The sequence below is a fragment of the Coregonus clupeaformis genome, chromosome 33 (genome assembly GCF_020615455.1).
Source record: "Coregonus clupeaformis isolate EN_2021a chromosome 33, ASM2061545v1, whole genome shotgun sequence".
Taxonomy (NCBI): domain Eukaryota; kingdom Metazoa; phylum Chordata; class Actinopteri; order Salmoniformes; family Salmonidae; genus Coregonus; species Coregonus clupeaformis.
Genome location: NC_059224.1, coordinates 27,735,118 through 27,754,476, shown reverse-complemented (window position 1 = coordinate 27,754,476; position 19,359 = coordinate 27,735,118). Strand labels below are relative to the sequence as shown.

General features: G+C 43.6%; 1 protein-coding gene across 2 annotated transcripts in view; it reads right to left on the bottom strand.

The window, feature by feature from the left end:
• The window catches only part of LOC121548944 (discoidin, CUB and LCCL domain-containing protein 1), a 46,872-nt gene extending 34,851 nt beyond the window's left edge, over positions 1-12,021 (bottom strand). Inside the window, exon 1 of one of the 2 annotated variants that reach the window (XM_041860622.1) lies at positions 11,808-12,021. In XM_041860622.1, the coding sequence (XP_041716556.1) occupies positions 11,808-11,880 (73 nt within the window). In that variant the 5' untranslated portion in view covers positions 11,881-12,021. The remainder of the gene's footprint in view (positions 1-11,807) is intronic. The other variant, XM_041860623.1, reaches the window with a different exon arrangement.
• Positions 12,022-19,359: the final 7,338 nt, after the last annotated feature.

The following is a 19,359-nucleotide window of genomic DNA, read 5'->3' as shown; positions in this document are numbered from 1 at the left end:
GGGGCTGTCGCTGGGCAACACGGACTTTCAACTCCCTCCAAAGATTTTCTATGGGGTTGAGATCTGGAGACTGGCTAGGCCACTCCAGGACCTTGAAATGCTTCTTACGAAGCCACTCCTTCGTTGCCCGGGCGGTGTGTTTGGGATCATTGTCATGCTGAAAGACCCAGCCACGTTTCATCTTCAATGCCCTTGCTGATGGAAGGAGGTTTTCACTCAAAATCTCACGATACATGGCCCCATTCATTATTTCCTTTACACGGATCAGTCGTCCTGGTCCCTTTGCAGAAAAACAGCCACAAAGCATGATGTTTCCACCCCCATGCTTCACAGTAGGTATGGTGTTCTTTGGATGCAACTCAGCATTCTTTGTCCTCCAAACACGACGAGTTGAGGTTTTACCAAAAAGTTATATTTTGGTTTCATCTGACATTCTCCCAATCCTCTTCTGGATCATCCAAATGCACTCTAGCAAACTTCAGACGGGCCTGGACATGTACTGGCTTAAGCAGGGGACTGCACTGCAGTCTGGCACTGCAGGATTTGAGTCCCTGGCGGCGTAGTGTGTTACTGATGGTAGGCTTTGTTACTTTGGTCCCAGCTCTCTGCAGGTCATTCACTAGGTCCCCCCGTGTGGTTCTGGGATTTTTGCTCACCGTTCTTGTGATCATTTTGACCCCACAGGGTGAGATCTTGCGTGGAGCCCCAGATCAAGGGAGATTATCAGTGGTCTTGTATGTCTTCCATTTCCTAATAATTGCTCCCACCGTTGATTTCTTCAAACCAAGCTGCTTACCTATTGCAGATTCAGTCTTCCCAGCCTGGTGCAGGTCTACAATTTTGTTTCCGGTGTCCCAAGACAGCTTTGGTCTTGGCCATAGTGGAGTTTGGAGTGTGACTGTTTGAGGTTGTGGACAGGTGTCTTTTATACTGATAACAAGTTCAAACAGGTGCCATTAATACAGGTAACGAGTGGAGGACAGAGGAGCCTCTTAAAGAAGAAGTTACAGGTCTGTGAGAGCCAGAAATCTTGCTTGTTTGTAGGTGACCAAATAATTATTTTCCACCATAATTTGCAAATAAATTCATTAAAAATCCTACAATGTGATTTTCTGGAGAAAAAAAATCTCAATTTGTCTGTCATAGTTGACGTGTACCTATGATGAAAATTACAGGCCTCTCTCGTCTTTTTAAGTGGGAGAACTTGCACAATTGGTGGCTGACTAAATACTTGTTTTCCCCACTGTATAACACCCCATCCAACAGACTACCGACCAATCGCGTTCACATTGTCATGCTGCGTCACGCGGTTGCGAATCTAAATTGTCAAGCAATCCCTTCTCAGTCAGTGAACAGTCACGGTCCAAAGTTTTGAAAATGACACAAATATTAATTTTCACAAAGTCTGCTCCCTCAGTTTTGATGATGTCAATTTGCATATACTCCAGAATGTCATGAAGAGTGATCAGATGAATTGCAATTAAATTGCAAAGTCCCTCTTTGCCATGAGAATGAACTTAATCCCCAAAAAACATTTCCACTGCATTTCAGCCCTGCCACAAAAGGACCAGCTGACATCATGTCAGTGATTCTCTCGTTAACACAGGTGAGAGTGTTGACGAGGACAAGGCTGGAGATCACTCTATCATGCTGATTGAGTTAGAATAACAGACTGGAAGCTTTAAAAGGAGGGTGGTGCTTGAAATCATTGTTCTTCCTCTGTTAACCATGGTTACCTGCAAGGAAACACGTGCCGTCATCATTGCTTTGCACAAAAAGGGCTTCACAGGCAAGGATATTGCTGCTAGTAAGATTGCACCTAAATCAACCATTTATCGGATCATCAAGAACTTCAAGAAGAGAGGTTCAATTGTTGTGAAGAAGGCTTCAGGGCGCCCAAGAAAATCCAGCAAGCGCCAGGACCGTCTCCTAAAGTTCATTCAGCTGCGGGATCGGGGCACCAGTAGTGGAGAGCTTGCTCAGGAATGGCAGCAGGCAGGTGTGAGTGCATCTGCACGCACAGTGAGGTGAAGACTTTTGGAGGATGGCCTGGTGTCAAGAAGGGCAGCAAAGAAGCCACTTCTCTCCAGGAAAAACATCAGGGACACAGACTGATATTTTGCAAAAGGTACAGGGATTGGACTGCTGAGGACTGGGGTAAAGTCATTTTCTCTGATGAATCCCCTTTCCGATTGTTTGGGGCATCCGGAAAACACCTTGTCCGGAGAAGACAAGGTGAGCGCTACCATCAGTCCTCTGTCATGCCAACAGTAAAGCATCCTGAGACCATTCATGTGTGGGGTTGCTTCTCAGCCAAGGGAGTGGGCTCACTCACAATTTTGCCTAAGAACACAGCCATGAATAAAGAATGGTACCAACACATCCTCCGAGAGCAACTTCTCCCAACCATCCAAGAACAGTTTGGTGACAAACAATGCCTTTTCCAGCATGATGGAGCACCTTGCCATAAGGCAAAAGTGATAACTAAGTGGCTCGGGGAACAATACATCGAAGTTTTGGGTCCATGGCCAGGAAACTCCCCAGACCTTAATCCCATTGAGAACTTGTAGTCGATCCTCAAGATGCGGGTGGACAAACAAAAACCCACAAATTCTGAAAAACTCCAAGCATTGATTATGCAAGAATGGGCTGCCATCAGTCAGGATGTGGCCCAGAAGTTAATTGACAGCATGCCAGGGCGGATTGCAGAGGTCTTGAAAAATAAGGGTCAACACTGCAAATATTGACTCTTTGCATAAATGTAATGTATTTGTCAATAAAAGCCTTTGACACTTATGGAATGCTTGTAATTATACTTCAGTATACCATAGTAACATCTGACAAAAATATCTCATAACACTGAAGACCAATACTTGTGTCATTCTCAAAACTTTTGACCACGACTGTATATGTCGAGAAACATGCCTATTTTCCTCGAAAGTACGTAATGTCACGATTCCAAAGCTATTTGATATTACAGATAGCAAGTTAATTATCTCACATCTTTAAAAATATTTGTAATGTTGTACTTCTTGTTGACTAAATTCGTGCTAATGTTGGGGTTTTGAGCCAGCGCCCAATAGACTCCAATTCACTCCTTGAAGGAGAGCGCTCCTTGTCCCAGAATCGCCCAGAATGCACCACATGGCCCATTGAGGTAGCATGGGCAGCGTTTCCCCATCTCCTAAAAAGTATATATGCAGTTGCGAATGTCAGACTCCCCTCTGTGAGGCACATCGATCTGCAGGTTGAACGTGGTGAGATTGTAGTCTCCTAAATTGATAGCGCAGTTTGTTAATTCGATTTTACAGCTAACTAGCTACTTCACATGCTGATAGTGTCTTTGGTATTATTGTGTGTAGATACATTTGCTAGCTAGCCAGCCCATAGAGAGAGCATTGCATTGTGGATTTTGTAGTAGACTTGAGCTGTAACAGATTTCCACAATGATTTCCAATGTTGCTACCAACCTTATTATAACGCCAAAATGAAATATTTGTTCACAAAAAATATTGTTCTCACATAGTGTTATTTAACACTGTACATTAAATGAATGAGTGGTTTTGGGCAGATTTTTCCTTTAACTTGCTTTACCGTGCTGTAGGTCATGTAACTGTTTGTTTGGTGTGGTTGAATGTATTCTGCCACTGTGTCTTCTTATTGTCTCGGACTTAGGCCTATCACAGTTGCAAGGCGTATGAACTAACAGGGTATAGAGCAAACACCGCAATTATCACAACACATAGGTTGTAATATGGCATTTTTTTCCTGGCTTGGCTTCTCCAGTGATTTTACCCACTCACCGCTACTGATTGTAATGTTGTATTATTAATAATGTAAAAAATGTCTTGTACGATGTAGTGTGTTATTTATGATGTACAGTGCATTTGGAAAGTATTCAGACCCCTTGACTTTTTCAACATTTTGTTACGTTACAGCCTTATTCTAAAATTGATTAAATTGTTTTTTCCCCCTCATCAATCTACACACAATACCCTGGCAAAAACAGGTTTTTAGAATTTTTCGCAAATGTATTAAAAACACCTGAAATATCAGATTTACATAAGTATTCAGACCCTTTACTCAGTGCTTTGTTGAAGCACCTTTGGCAGCAATTATAGCCTTGAGTCTTCTTGGGTATGACGCTACAAGCTTGTCACACCTGTATTTGGGGAGTTTCTTCCATTCTTCTCTGCAGATCCTCTCCAGCTCTGTCAGGTTGAATGGGGAGCGTCACTACACAGCTATTTTCAGGTATCTCCAAAGATGTTTGATCGGGTTCAAGTCCGGGCTCTGGCTGGGCCACTCAAGGACATTCAGAGACTTGTCCCGAAGCCACTCCTGTGTTGTCTTGGCTGCGTGCTTAGGGAGTCGTTGTCCTGTTGGAAGGTGAACCTTCGCCCCAGTCTGAGGTCCTGAGCGCTTTGGAGCAGGTTTTCTTCAAGGATCGCTGTACTTTGCTCCGTTCATCTTTCCCCTCGATCCTGACTAGTATCCCAGTCCCTGCCGCTGAAAAACATCCCCACAGCATAATGCTGCCACCACCATGCTTCACCGTAGGGATGGTGCCAGGTTTCCTCCAGACGTGACGCTTGGCATTCAGGCCAAAGAGTTCAATCTTGGTTTCATCAGACCAGAGAATCTTGTTTCTCATGGTCTGATAGTCCTTTAGGTGCCTTTTGGCAAACTCCAAGCGGGCTGTCATGTGTATTTTACTGAGGAGTGGCTTCCATCTGGCCACACTACCATAAAGGCCTGATTGGTGGAGTGTTGTAGAGATGGTTGTCCTTCTGGAAGGTTCTCCCATCTCCACAGAGGGAACACTTAAACAACACAATGTAACTCCAAGTCAATCACACTTCTGTGAAATCAAACTGTCCACTTAGGAAGCAACACTGATTGACAATAAATGTCACATGCTGTTGTGCAAATGGAATAGACAACAGGTGGAAATTATAGGCAATTAGCAAGACACCCCCAATAAAGGACTGGTTTTGCAGGTGGTGACCACAGACCACTTCTCAGTTCCTATGCTTCCTGGCTGATGTTTTGGTCACTTTTGAATGCTGGCGGTGCTTTCACTCTAGTGGTAGCATGAGACGGAGTCTACAACCCACACAAGTGGCTCAGGTAGTGCAGCTCATCCAGGATGGCACATCAATGCGAGCTGTGGCAAGAAGGTTTGCTGTGTCTGTCAGCGGTGTCCAGAGCATGGAGGCGCTACCAGGAGACAGGCCAGTACATCAGGAGACGTGGAGGAGGCCGTAGGAGGGCAACAACCCAGCAGCAGGACTGCTACCTCCGCCTTTGTGCAAGGAGGAACAGGAGGATGCACTGCCAGAGCCCTGCAAAATGACCTCCAGCAGGCCACAAATGTGCATGTGTCTGCTCAAACGGTCAGAAACAGACTCCATGAGGGTGGTATGAGGGCCCGACGTCCACAGGTGGGGGTTGTGCTTACAGCCCAACACCGTGCAGGACGTTTGGCATTTGCCAGAGAACACCAAGATTGGCAAATTCGCCACTGGCGCCCTGTGCTCTTCACAGATGAAAGCAGGTTCACACTGAGCACATGTGACAGACGTGACAGAGTCTGGAGACGCCGTGGAGAACGTTCTGCTGCCTGCAACATCCTCCAGCATGACCGGTTTGGCGGTGGGTCAGTCATGGTGTGGGGTGGCATTTCTTTGGGGGGCCGCACAGCCCTCCATGTGCTTGCCAGAGGTAGCCTGACTGCCATTAGGTACCGAGATGAGATCCTCAGACCCCCTTGTGAGACCATATGCTGGTGCGGTTGGCCCTGGGTTCCTCCTAATGCAAGACAATGCTAGACCTCATGTGGCTGGAGTGTGTCAGCAGTTCCTGCAAGAGGAAGGCATTGATGCTATGGACCGCCCGTTCCCCAGACCTGAATCCAATTGAGCACATCTGGGACATCATGTCTCGCTCCATCCACCAACGCCACGTTGCACCACAGACTGTCCAGGAGTTGGCGGATGCTTTAGTCCAGGTCTGGGAGGAGATCCCTCAGGAGACCATCCGCCACCTCATCAGGAGCATGCCCAGGCGTTGTAGGGAGGTCATACTGGCACGTGGAGGCCACACACACACTACTGAGCCTCATTTTGACTTGTTTTAAGGACATTACATCAAAGTTGGATCAGCCTGTAGTGTGGTTTTCCACTTTAATTTTGAGGGTGACTCCAAATCCAGACCTCCATGGGTTGATACATTTGATTTCCATTGATAATTTTTGTGTGATTTTGTTGTCAGCACATTCAACTATGTGAAGAAAAAAGTATTTAATACGATTATTTCATTCATTCAGATCTAGGATGTGTTATTTTAGTGTTCCCTTAATTTTTTTGAGCAGTGTAGTAAACAGAGTAGCAGCAGCGTAAAATAGGGGGATGGGGTGGGGTGGGGTGGGGGTGGGGGGGCAGTGCAAATAGTCTGGGTAGCCATGATTAGCTGTTCAGGAGTCTTATGGCTTGGGGGTAGAAGCTGTTGAGAAGCCTTTTGGACCTAGACTTGGCTCACCGGTACCGCTTGCCGTGCGGTAGCAGAGAGAACAGTCTATGACTAGGGTGGCTTGAGTCTGACAATTTCTAGGACCTTCCTCTGACACTGCCTGGTATAGAGGTCCTGGATGGCAGGAAGCTTGACCCCAGTGATGTACTGGGCCGTACTCACTACCCACTGTAGTGCCTTGCAGTCGGAGGCCAAGCAGTTGCCATACCAGGCGGTGATGCAACCAGTCAGGATGTTCTCGATGTGGCAGCTGTATAACTTTGAGGATCTGAAGACCCATGCCAAATCTTTTCAGTCTCCTGAGGGTTAATTTGTTTTTTTCGTGCCCTCTTCACAACTGTCTTGGTGTGTTTGGACCATGATAGTTTGTTGGTGATGTGGACACCAAGGAACTTGAAGCTCTCAACCTGTTCCACTACAGCCCCGTCGATGAGAATGGGGGCATGCTCAATCCTCTTTTTTTTCCTGTAGTCCACAATCATCTCCTTTGTCTTGATCACGTTGAGGGAGAGGTTGTTGTCCTGGCACCACACGGCCAAGTCTCTGACCTCCTCCCTATAGGCTGTCTCAACGTTGTCGGTGATCAGTCCTACCACTGTTGTGTCGTCTGCAAACTTAATGATGGTGTTAGAGTCGTGCCTGGCCATGCAGTCATGGGTGAACAGGGAGTACAGGAGGGGACAGAGCACGCACCCCTGAGGGGCCCCCGTGTTGAGGATCAGCGTGGCAGACGTGTTGTTACCTACCTTTACCACCTGGGGGCGGCCCGTCAGGAAGTCCAGGATCCAGTTGCAGAGGGAGGTGTTTAGTCCCAGGATCCTTAGCTTAGTGATGAGCTTTGAGGGCACTATGGTGTTGAACACTGAGCTGTAGTCAATGAATAGCATTCTCACGTAGGTGTTCCTCTTGTCCAGGTGGGAAAGGGCAGTGTGGAGTGCAATAGAGATTGCATCATCTGTGGATCTGTTGGGGCGGTGTGCAAATTGGAGTGGGTCTAGGGTTTCTGGGATAATGGTGTTGATGTGAGCCATGACCAGCCTTTCAAAGCACTTCATGGCTACAGACGTGAGTGCTACGGGTCGGTAGTCATTTTGGCAGGTTATCTTAGTGTCCTTGGGCACAGGGACTATGGTGGTCTGCTTGAAACATGTTGGTATTACAAACTCAGTGAGGGACATGTTGAAAATGTCAGTGAAGACACTTGCCAGTTGGTCAGCACATGCTCGGAGTACACGTCCTGGTAATCCGTCTGGCCCTGCAGCCTTGTGAATGTTGACCTGCTTAAAAGTCTTACTCACATCGTCTACGGAGAGCGTGATCACATAGTCATCCGGAACAGCTGATGCTCTCATGCATGCTTCAGTGTTGCTTGCCTCTAAGCGAGCATAGAAGTGATTTAGCTCGTCTGGTAGGCTACGTCTGGTAGACAGCTACAAAAAATATAGATGAAAACTCTTGGTAAATAGTGTGGTCTACAGCTTATCATGAGATACTCTACCTCAGGCGAGCAAAGCCTCGAGACTTCCTTAGTATTAGATTTTATGCACCAGCTGTTGTTTACAAACATACACAGACAGCCACCCCTTGTCTTACCGGAGTCAACCGTTCTATCCTGCCGATGTAGCGTATAGCCCGCTAGCTGTTTGTTATCCATGTTGTCGTTCAGCCACGACTCGGTGAAACATAATATATTACAGTTTTGTAATGTCCCGTTGGTAGGATAACCTTAGTCTTAGGTCATCCAATTTGTTCTCAAATGATTGAACATTGGCTAATCGGATTGATGGAAGAGGCAGTTTACTCGCTCGCCGTCGGATCCTTACAAGGATCTCTGTCTCTTTCTCATGCGAATGACAGGGATTGGGCCTTGTCGGGTGTCTGTAGAATATCCTTCGCGTCCGACTCGTTGAAGACAAAATCTTCATCCAATACGAGGTGATTAATCACTGTCCTGATATCCAGAAGCTATTTTTGGTCATAAGAGACGTGGCAGAAACATTATGTACAGAATAAATTACAAATAACATGAAAAAACACACATAATAGTACAATTGGTTAGAGGGCTGTAATTGGCAGCCATCTTCTCTGGCGCCATCATCACACACACACACACAAAAAATCTTGAACCAATCAGAGTATCAAAGCCAATGACACATTTTCTAAACGCAGCTTTACCCATGTGTGTTCTGGCTCTGGTCCAACCCATTGGTTTCTGGACCAATCAGAGGGGTCCCGAATGTGTTCGTATTCGGTGAAGGGTCGGGGAGGTACTCAGCTCCAGACTCATTGCAAAGATGAAAATAACGTCCGTGGAAGAGTCGTAGCGTTGAGCCGGAGCAAGGAGTCTGCATAGCCACTAGCCAGGCAAGCACATAGCTGGGTCACTAGCATGGGCAGAGCACGTGAGTCTCAAGTTTGGGGAAGCACATTTTCACCATAAAAATGCACCTTTATAATAAAGCATTCCATGCATCATCGCATTTGCAGACTTATGTAAGATATATCATTAGGAATAATAGGCTGAGTAAATTGGATAGTCATAAGGGCTAATACTATAACTCAATCACTGTTCGCAAAAAGACTGTTCAATGCAGCGCGTAGTGGAGTAGGCCTATAGGCTAGGCCAGAGTTACCCAACTGGCGGCCCGCGGGCGGTTTTATTTGGCCCCCCATGTTTTCTGAGCAAAAATAAATAAAACATACACATTTTTGCATTGTTGGACATCAAAAACATTTCTACACCAGAAAATCAGCTCCAAGTGATTTTCATTTGGAAAATCTGTTCCCAAGTATTTCCATGCCTAATCGAGAGACACGGCTATATACAAAATGTAAGCAAGGTTTGAAATGATTATGTTTTAGTCAAATATTATATCTGTTTGGGATTCTTGCGGTCAATTTGCAGTCTACAAATTATTTGTAATTATGTTCCGGCACCCCGGCCCGCGCCTGAATATAGTTGATGATCCCTGGGCTAGGCTATATACGCTTATTTTCCTTTGTACGGGAAAAATGTGGCCTTTTATAAAACACATTTTCACGCAATTCTACATTTTATATGACTGGAGACATGAGCAGAATCTTTTTTAATACGACAAAATTTACAGGGTAGCCTATTCTGCTGACACTGACAAACAGATCAATAAAAACAACGCTGTCTGCAACTATCTAATAGGCCTACGAAAAGGGGAGACAAATACAGTATGACGTCCATCTAACCTGGAGGAGGAAATGATTGTACAAAAACAAACTTTCAAGTGGCACTGACCCAATGATAAAGACAGTGAATATGCGCTCTCACCGGGGATATGGCCGATGCTCCGCTGGTGCAAATCAGATGTACTGTTCGCTCAATTAAGACATTTTAATAACTAAAATAAAGATTAGAGTATTTTCATTGTCTTCTCTTTACAGCAATTGCCATTTGATTTCCAAACTATGTTTTCCCGCGATTGTATTTAGAAATATTGCTATATTCCTGGCTGGGCCTCTCTTTCCCTGACATTCGCAACTCAACAATCATCTCCTTGCAGCGCAGCCCAAATTGCGGGCCCTTCCGCAATTTGGGCAGATTTTTTTTAAAGCTAATGATCCTCTGATCATCCAAATCATGCTTTCTGGTGTAGTAGCCTTTTGAATGATTTATGTAAGACAGGAGTAGGCCAATTAGGCTATATCATTTTGGCAATTTAATTCAATTTACTTTAGGGGAAGCTTAGCCTTATAGAGCGCCGCCTATGCTAATGCTAATTCCACCTAAACTGTGTGTATCCTTATTTCACTCCTGGCATACTGATATACAACAACACACTCATGAAGAATAGTGTAGGAGCAGACAATATTGGGGCGGCAGGTAGCTTAGTGGTTAAGAGCGTTGTGCCAGTAACCGAAAGGTCACTGGTTCTAATCCCCGAGCCGACTAGGTGAAAATCTGTCGATGTGCCCTTGAGCAAGGCACTTAACCCTAATTGCTCCTGTAAGTCGCTCTGGATAAGAGCGTCTGCTAAAAAAAAAAAAGACTAAATGATGACAATATAATGATACAATTTCAATTTAAAATGCCAGCGTCTCTCCTGATCACCTGGCTGACTTCTGCCCTCGGGACAAACATGAAATATTCACCTCACACACTCAGAGGGGGAGCCAAGTAGACACAATGTGACAGATAGGGAGGCTCAACATAATGCCAGGCAACTGTTAAAACATGACTGGTTACATTTGAGTTACAGTTCTCAACGTTTTGCATGATTGATCTCAACTCAATGTGGCCTAACAATGATTCAATGTAACACATATATGATGCACAAGATACAATGTAATTATATACCACACACTACATTTGACTGTTGGCAAACCAGTTATCCCAATGGCATGTAGCCTACTATGAGCCTAGAAGGCTAAATGAGTACAAAATCGAGCCATGCTGTCAGTGTGGTGGGAAAGGATGAGCAGATCTAGTATCATCTCAGCTACAGTCAGTTCCTTTCTTTTGGCAGGTTTGTCACTGGTGAAAGTCACCTGCTGTACTTTCTCAAGGATTGTTAGATTACAATTGACAGGTACAGTATGTAGGCCTACATGGCAACAACATGATAGTTCAAAGACGTCCTAACTGACAACACATTTGAATATATTTAATATCATGGAAGCTATCTGACAATCTCATACAAGTTGGGGAATTGCTGAGGAAATGTTGAAACAAACTGCCTCTGCTCAGTAGAAAAGTTGAAATATTTAAGCAGAGTTTGGAGATCAATGAATGTATAAGAGTGCATTTTTAAACTAAAGTCAACAGGCCTTAATGGTTAACCATAGCACATTCCTCATCTAAGATAGTAAGTACAGCTCAAGGAGTAATGTTTGAAACTGTTAAAACATGACTGGTTACATTTGAGTCAGAGTTCAACGTTTTGCATGATTGATCCATGATTCAATGTAACACATATATGATGCACAAGATACATTGTAATTATATACCACACACTACATTTGACTGTTGGCAAACCAGTTATCACACACGTAGGCTACTTAACATTCGAGGCTTGTTGAACATGCCACACAATGTGTTATTAACCCTTGATCTGCCATGTGTAGCAGGCACACCAAAAGTGAATGAAGTCTAGGAAAACGTAAAATGATCGGAACCATGGTGAATTAAATAATACATTTCTTTCCAATCGAATGTAAGGTAACTAGACCGATGTTAAATCTAAAAAAGTATTGTGTAAGTTAATCATGTAAATCACAATTGCTTTAACAACGGTTAGTTTGCTTACCGAGTTTTTCACCGAACGCGGAAAGTATAGACCAAACGACAAAGAATCCATGAACTTTCTTCTTTCCAGACATCTCAGCATTTATCCACAGTAACGCAACGAAGGCGCATATGGAGACACATCTGTTTCGTTTTCATGGGATCATTTTCTTTAGGAAGTTTTGCCGTAATAGAAAGGATCCCGACGCGCTCCGTCTGTTTCTATCCTGCCTGTTTCTCCACAGTATATTCATTCCTTGAATGAACTCTTCCGTGTTTCATCCACAGGCGTCACCCAGTGGTCGGGTCGACCAACCAGTCTGACCGCCTTTGTCGTTGGGGAGAGGGGGGTAATTGCTGAGTAGCCAAGAAAGTAGACAGGCAAGAGGCAACACAATTAATCAAAATAATTGTTGAGTTCAACTACCCACCCCGGCTGAAAGGTATATGATCTTTAATACTAGGCTTACTTCTTACATACACTATTCTGTAATCAATTGTCAGTTTGCTACCCTACATATTCTAGCATATTCTAGCCTTTTTAATGACAACAATACTATCACTTAGTTGAGGTGTTTTTGTAGGCTAACTAATTAATGTATGATGTTTCTTTTGATTAACATAAGGTGTTGATCATAGGGCAGTGAGGTGTGAAAGATCCATGTTAATGTGTTCATTAGATCAAGTTGATTTAATCAAATAGTATACATGCTTCTCTTTTGCTCTGTCTCTATGCATCTTTATCCTACACATTCACATCCAGTTTTGATTGACTGGTGTTATTTCGCTTTAGGGAAATCTAATTTTTTTCATTCCTTGTTTATTGAAAAATGTGAATAGAACATTCACGTTATTGGTGGATCAACAAAGATCTTCATAAACAATGTCTTTAAATGTACTGTACAGTAGGACTACTTTACTGTAAGGGCCATCTCCAAATTGTCCCCCTGTTGCTCTCTTGCCAAAGACAGAGCAGTTATACACTGTCACACTACCACACAGTCACAGTGCTGTCCTCTCAGGGGAGATGGAGGAGTGGCTATGGGAACTCCCCCGGGCCTGGGCCTGGGCCTGCTGCTAGCTGCAACAAACACATGTTAACACGTCCGCATCTGAGCTCCATTAGACACTTCCGCTATTACATGGGCTCATATCACACATGTCCTGAACCATAAACTTTTATTGGTTTGATCATGGCAAATGCAGTTGGAGCTTAGGCTTACTACCCGGCATAGATCATATCGAGCAGAGTAAATCACTAGCTAGGCTGGAACTAAGTGCTGGGACCACAGGCTCATAATGTGGTACAGTCACATCATTATGCAATAATGAGTTAAAAAGGGAGGAAGCATCAAGATAGGCAGACTCATACAGCTCTGTTCAGACTACCTAAATGCTGTGTATTGTTTATTAGTCATATATTTTATCCCCTTGATGTATCTTCTTTTTCTTTTGCTTAAACAGCAGGCAATCTTACAAATTGTGCCTTTAATGTTGATCTTTGGTTCATAAATTGAATAGTGGAACTATAGCTCATCCGAGTGGGATTTCTGCACACTGCATAGTAGGCACAGTAGAGACACAGATGAAAGGGGTTAGTATTATAATATTTGGTAGAGATGCAGAGTGATCAACAGCAAATCTGTCATTTTGTTAATGTCCCTAATACAGATCTGGGCCTGAACATGGTTTGTGTTTATTTTGAGGTCACTCTGAAGTAGGCCTATGTGACTTTCCGTACTGAAAGGCATAGACTTTCCCTTTTTTTCCCAGAACCATTTCAAGTATCACCCATTACAATTGCTGTGTAAATCAAACACACTTCTGAAAGCGCAATCTGGAAATCCACTATCTGCAATTGATTGAATCCCTTTGGATAAAATAATCAAATGGCCCTTTAAGTTGAAAAAAATATGGATAGAATATAGCAGCCTGTAGATGGCGATGTTGATTAGGAAGGGATCGCATCCTCTTTTCTATACAGGGATGAAGACCCATTGCCATACACTGAGTGTACAAAACATTAGGAACACCTTCGTAATATTGCATTGCGCCCCCTATTGCCCTCAGAACAGCCTCAATTCGTCGGGCCATGAACTCTACAAGGTGTTGCAAGCATTCCACAGGGATGCTGGCCCATGTTGACTCCAATGCTTCCCACAGTTGTGTCAAGTTGGCTGGATGTCCTTTGGGTGGTGGACCATTCTTGATACACAAGGGAAACTGTTGAGTGTGAAAAACCCAGCAGCGTTGCAGTTCTTGACACACTCAAACCGGTGCCCCTGGCACCTACTACCATAACCCGTTCAAAGGCACTTAAATATTTTGTCTTGCCCATTCACCCTCAGAATGGCACACATACACAATCCATGTCTCAATTGTCTCAAGGCTTAAAAATCCTTCTTTAACCTGTCTCCTTCCCTTCATCTACACTGATTGAAGTGGATTTAACAAGTGACATCAATAAGGGATCATAGCTTTTACCTGGATTCACCTGGTCAGTCTATGTCATGGAAATGTTTTGAACGCTCAGTGTATGTCTGAATGCCTATTGCCTACAACTTATATTGAACCTCAATGAACTCAAGGTTAGAAACAAGTTCTAATAAAAGAAAAGGGAGAAACTGAACAAGGAAGTAGTTGTTGGTGCACTAGAACAGACTCAAGTACAGAGCTAATAGATATGGCTATAATATACAGTACATCTTATGAAAGAAAGTCCATCAGGCTTATGTGTCCTCTCCTTTGGCCTGAAAGTTTCCATTTTATTTTGAAATGACACTGACAGTGAATGTTTTCACAGGGCACAGGCGAGATCTTGTCTGGAAATTGTGCACTCATAAGACATTACCATTCCGCATTAACCTAAGTGAAGCTTCAATGTTTAAATTTTTCCACAAACATTGTCCACTAACAAGCAGCAGGTATTTCCATGACTTGATTGTTGTGGACAAGCTCCTTGAGCGTGTCTGAGTTTGGTGCATAGTAAACATATCAAAGGGCAGGGACACAGAACAGCTTGGAGATGCTTCCCACTGGGCACAGACATCAGTTCAACGTTTAGTTTTGATTTACATTTGGTTGAGTTGTCAACTAATGTGAATTTAACGTGAAATAGAAAAATAATGTCACCATGTCATTGGATTTAGGTGAAAAGTTGGGTGAATAAAATACGAAATCCCCTTACGTTTATGACTTTTTTCAAATCCATTCAGTTTTTCACGTTCATTCAATGTCATCACATTGATTTTCTTTGTTGAAATGACGTGGAAACAACATTTGCTATTTTGATTTTTTACTAACATTTATTTTTTATTTTCTTAAAACTGCATTGTTGGTTAAGGGCTTGTAAGTAAGCATTTCACTGTAAGGTCTACACCTGTTGTATTCGGCGCATGTGGCAAATACAATTTGATTTGATTTGATTCAACCAGTTTTTGCCCAGTGGGTTGGCATTAAAATGTCTTGTGCACTCTTAATGTTATGACTCTTAGAGCAGAAATGGTGGGTGAAATGAACAAAGAAATTGTATTGAAGAACAAGTATAACTATTCTTTTATTTCACTATTCTAACACTAGATTTTGAGATCTTCATAGGCCTTGTTTAAACTAAATACAATTTTAGAGAATACACAAGTCTGTATTGTTGTAGTTTGTAAAGTTCAAAGTCACCAGTGTCTGTCTCGTAAGGACAAAAGTACAATAGTACTTTTTCCAAGGTTTCAGTAGAGAGGTGAGTGCACTTCACCATTCAAGACTTGTGCTAAATCAATATCCCATTTCAGACCACAATTTAATATCTCTCTTTTAATAAAAATGGTCTCGCTCAAGGTTCCATTTCATTTTTATTATACAAAACCAACACGTTTTGTACATTACTTCCACAACACAATTTTAATTGTATCCAATGGTTTTATTTGTTTGGGCAGATTGTTAGAATTTGTTTATATATTAAGATGTTGACCCAGGAGAAACTGATTAACCTGTTCACTTGTTGTTCAGTTGTAAAGTTGTTTACAAATCTCTTCCCCAACATTTTGACCCTCATATTTCCAAGGATCTTATTACTGTGTTTACTCTCTGCGTATTGTTATTTTATGTAATATTTTTTACCTTCACATTTGGCCCCCATGAAAAACATGAATAGGCCTAGTACCTGTATTCGATTCATATGGACACAATACCAAAACACACTTGAAACTGTTAAAATGTATGCTTTCATTTCATTCCAACACAATCCCACACTAAATTTGTGCAAAAATGTAAAACAATTATTTTTTAGTGTTTTTGTGTGGCTTAACTTGTGTGAAAAGACACACATTTTTGTGAGACTTACAGTGGGGAAAAAAAGTATTTAGTCAGCCACCAATTGTGCAAGTTCTCCCACTTAAAAAGATGAGAGAGGCCTGTAATTTTCATCATAGGTACACGTCAACTATGACAGACAAAATGAGAAAAGAAAATCCAGAAAATCACATTGTAGGATTTTTAATGAATTTCTTTGCAAATTATGGTGGAAAATAAGTATTTGGTCAATAACAAAAGTTTCTCAATACTTTGTTATATACCCTTTGTTGGCAATGACACAGCTCAAACGTTTTCTGTAAGTCTTCACAAGGTTTTCACACACTGTTGCTGGTATTTTGGCCCATTTCTCCATGCAGATCTCCTCTAGAGCAGTGATGTTTTGGGGCTGTTGCTGGGCAACACAGACTTTCAACTCCCTCCAAAGATTTTCTATGGGGTTGAGATCTGGAGACTGGCTAGGCCACTCCAGGACCTTGAAATGCTTCTTAAGAAAGCCACTCCTTCGTTGCCCGGGCGGTGTGTTTGGGATCATTGTCATGCTGAAAGACCCAGCCACGTTTCATCTTCAATGCCCTTGCTGATGGAAGGAGGTTTTCACTCAAAATCTCACGATACATGGCCCCATTCATTCTTTCCTTTACACGGATCAGTCGTCCTGGTCCCTTTGCAGAAAAACAGCCCCAAAGCATGATGTTTCCACCCCCATGCTTCACAGTAGGTATGGTGTTCTTTGGATGCAACTCAGCATTCTTTGTCCTCCAAACACGACGAGTTGAGTTTTTACCAAAAAGTTATATTTTGGTTTCATCTGACCATATGACATTCTCCCAATCCTCTTCTGGATCATCCAAATGCACTCTAGCAAACTTCAGACGGGCCTGGACATGTACTGGCTTAAGCAGGGGGACACGTCTTGCACTGCAGGATTTGAGTCCCTGGCGGCGTAGTGTGTTACTGATGGTAGGCTTTGTTACTTTGGTCCCAGCTCTCTGCAGGTCATTCACTAGGTCCCCCCGTGTGGTTCTGGGATTTTTGCTCACCGTTCTTGTGATCATTTTGACCCCACGGGGGTGAGATCTTGCGTGGAGCCCCAGATCGAGGGAGATTATCAGTGGTCTTGTATGTCTTCCATTTCCTAATAATTGCTCCCACAGTTGATTTCTTCAAACCAAGCTGCTTACCTATTGCAGATTCAGTCTTCCCAGCCTGGTGCAGGTCTACAATTTTGTTTCTGGTGTCCTTTGACAGCTCTTTGGTCTTGGCTATAGTGGAGTTTGGAGTGTGACTGTTTGAGGTTGTGGACAGGTGTCTTTTATACTGATAACAAGTTCAAACAGGTGCCATTAATACAGGTAACGAGTGGAGGACAGAGGAGCCTCTTAAAAAAGAAGTTACAGGTCTGTGAGAGCCAGAAATCTTGCTTGTTTGTAGGTGACCAAATACTTATTTTCCACCATAATTTGCAAATAAATTCATAAAAAATCCTACAATGTGATTTTCTGGATTTTTTTCTTCTCAATTTGTCTGTCATAGTTGACTTGTACCTATGATGAAAATGACAGGCCTCTCTCATCTTATTAAGTGGGAGAAATTGCACAATTGGTGGCTGACTAAATACTTTTTTCCCCCACTGTAATTCATAGGAAAATACATTTTTGGGGGGCAAACTTCTAAACAATGTTTTGAAAGTTATTAGAGCAATGCATGATGGGAAATGGTGTTCTACACTGCCTTAGTTGTGTTTTGCTGCATAACACTTACATTATTTTTCTACCCATATGATGTGGATCATTGTCAGGTTATTTTATATACACTGCTCAAAAAAATAAAGGGAACACTTAAACAACACAATGTAACTCCAAGTCATTCACACTTCTGTGAAATCAAACTGTCCACTTAGGAAGCAACACTGATTGACAATAAATGTCACATGCTGTTGTGCAAATGGAATAGACAACAGGTGGAAATTATAGGCAATTAGCAAGACACCCCCAATAAAGGACTGGTTTTGCATGTGGTGACCACAGACCACTTCTCAGTTCCTATGCTTCCTGGCTGATGTTTTGGTCACTTTTGAATGCTGGCGGTGCTTTCACTCTAGTGGTAGCATGAGACGGAGTCTACAACCCACACAAGTGGCTCAGGTAGTGCAGCTCATCCAGGATGGCACATCAATGCGAGCTGTGGCAAGAAGGTTTGCTGTGTCTGTCAGCGTAGTGTCCAGAGCATGGAGGTGCTACCAGGAGACAGGCCAGTACATCAGGAGACGTGGAGGAGGCCGTAAGAGGGCAACAACCCAGCAGCAGGACTGCTACCTCCGCCTTTGTGCAAGGAGGAGCAGGAGGAGCACTGCCAGAGCCCTGCAAAATGACCTCCAGCAGGCCACAAATGTGCATGTGTCTGCTCAAACGGTCAGAAACAGACACCATGAGGATGGTATGAGGGCCCGACGTCCACAGGTGGGGGTTGTGCTTACAGCCCAACACCGTGCAGGACGTTTGGCATTTGCCAGAGAACACCAAGATTGGCAAATTCGCCACTGGCGCCCTGTGCTCTTCACAGATGAAAGCAGGTTCACACTGAGCACGTGACAGATGTGAAAGAGTCTGGAGACACCGTGGAGAACGTTCTGCTGCCTGCAACATCCTCCAGCATGACCGGTTTGGCGGTGGGTCAATCATGGTGTGGGGTGGCATTTCTTTGGGGGGCCGCACAGCCCTCCATGTGCTCGCCAGAGGTAGCCTGACTGCCATTAGGTACCGAGATGAGATCCTCAGACCCCTTGTGAGACCATATGCTGGTGCGGTTGGCCCTGGGTTCCTCCTAATGCAAGACAATGCTAGACCTCATGTGGCTGGAGTGTGTCAGCAGTTCCTGCAAGAGGAAGGCATTGATGCTATGGACTGGCCCGCCCATTCCCCAGACCTGAATCCAATTGAACACATCTGGGACATCATGTCTCGCTCCATCCACCAATGCCACGTTGCACCACAGACTGTCCAGGAGTTGGCGGATGCTTTAGTCCAGGTCTGGGAGGAGATCCCTCAGGAGACCATCCGCCACCTCATCAGGAGCATGCCCAGGTGTTGTAGGGAGGTCATACAGGCACGTGGAGGCCACACACACTACTGAGCCTCATTTTGACTTGTTTTAAGGACATTACATCAAAGTTGGATCAGCCTGTAGTGTGGTTTTCCACTTTAATTTTGAGGGTGACTCCAAATCCAGACCTCCATGGGTTGATACATTTGATTTCCATTGATCAT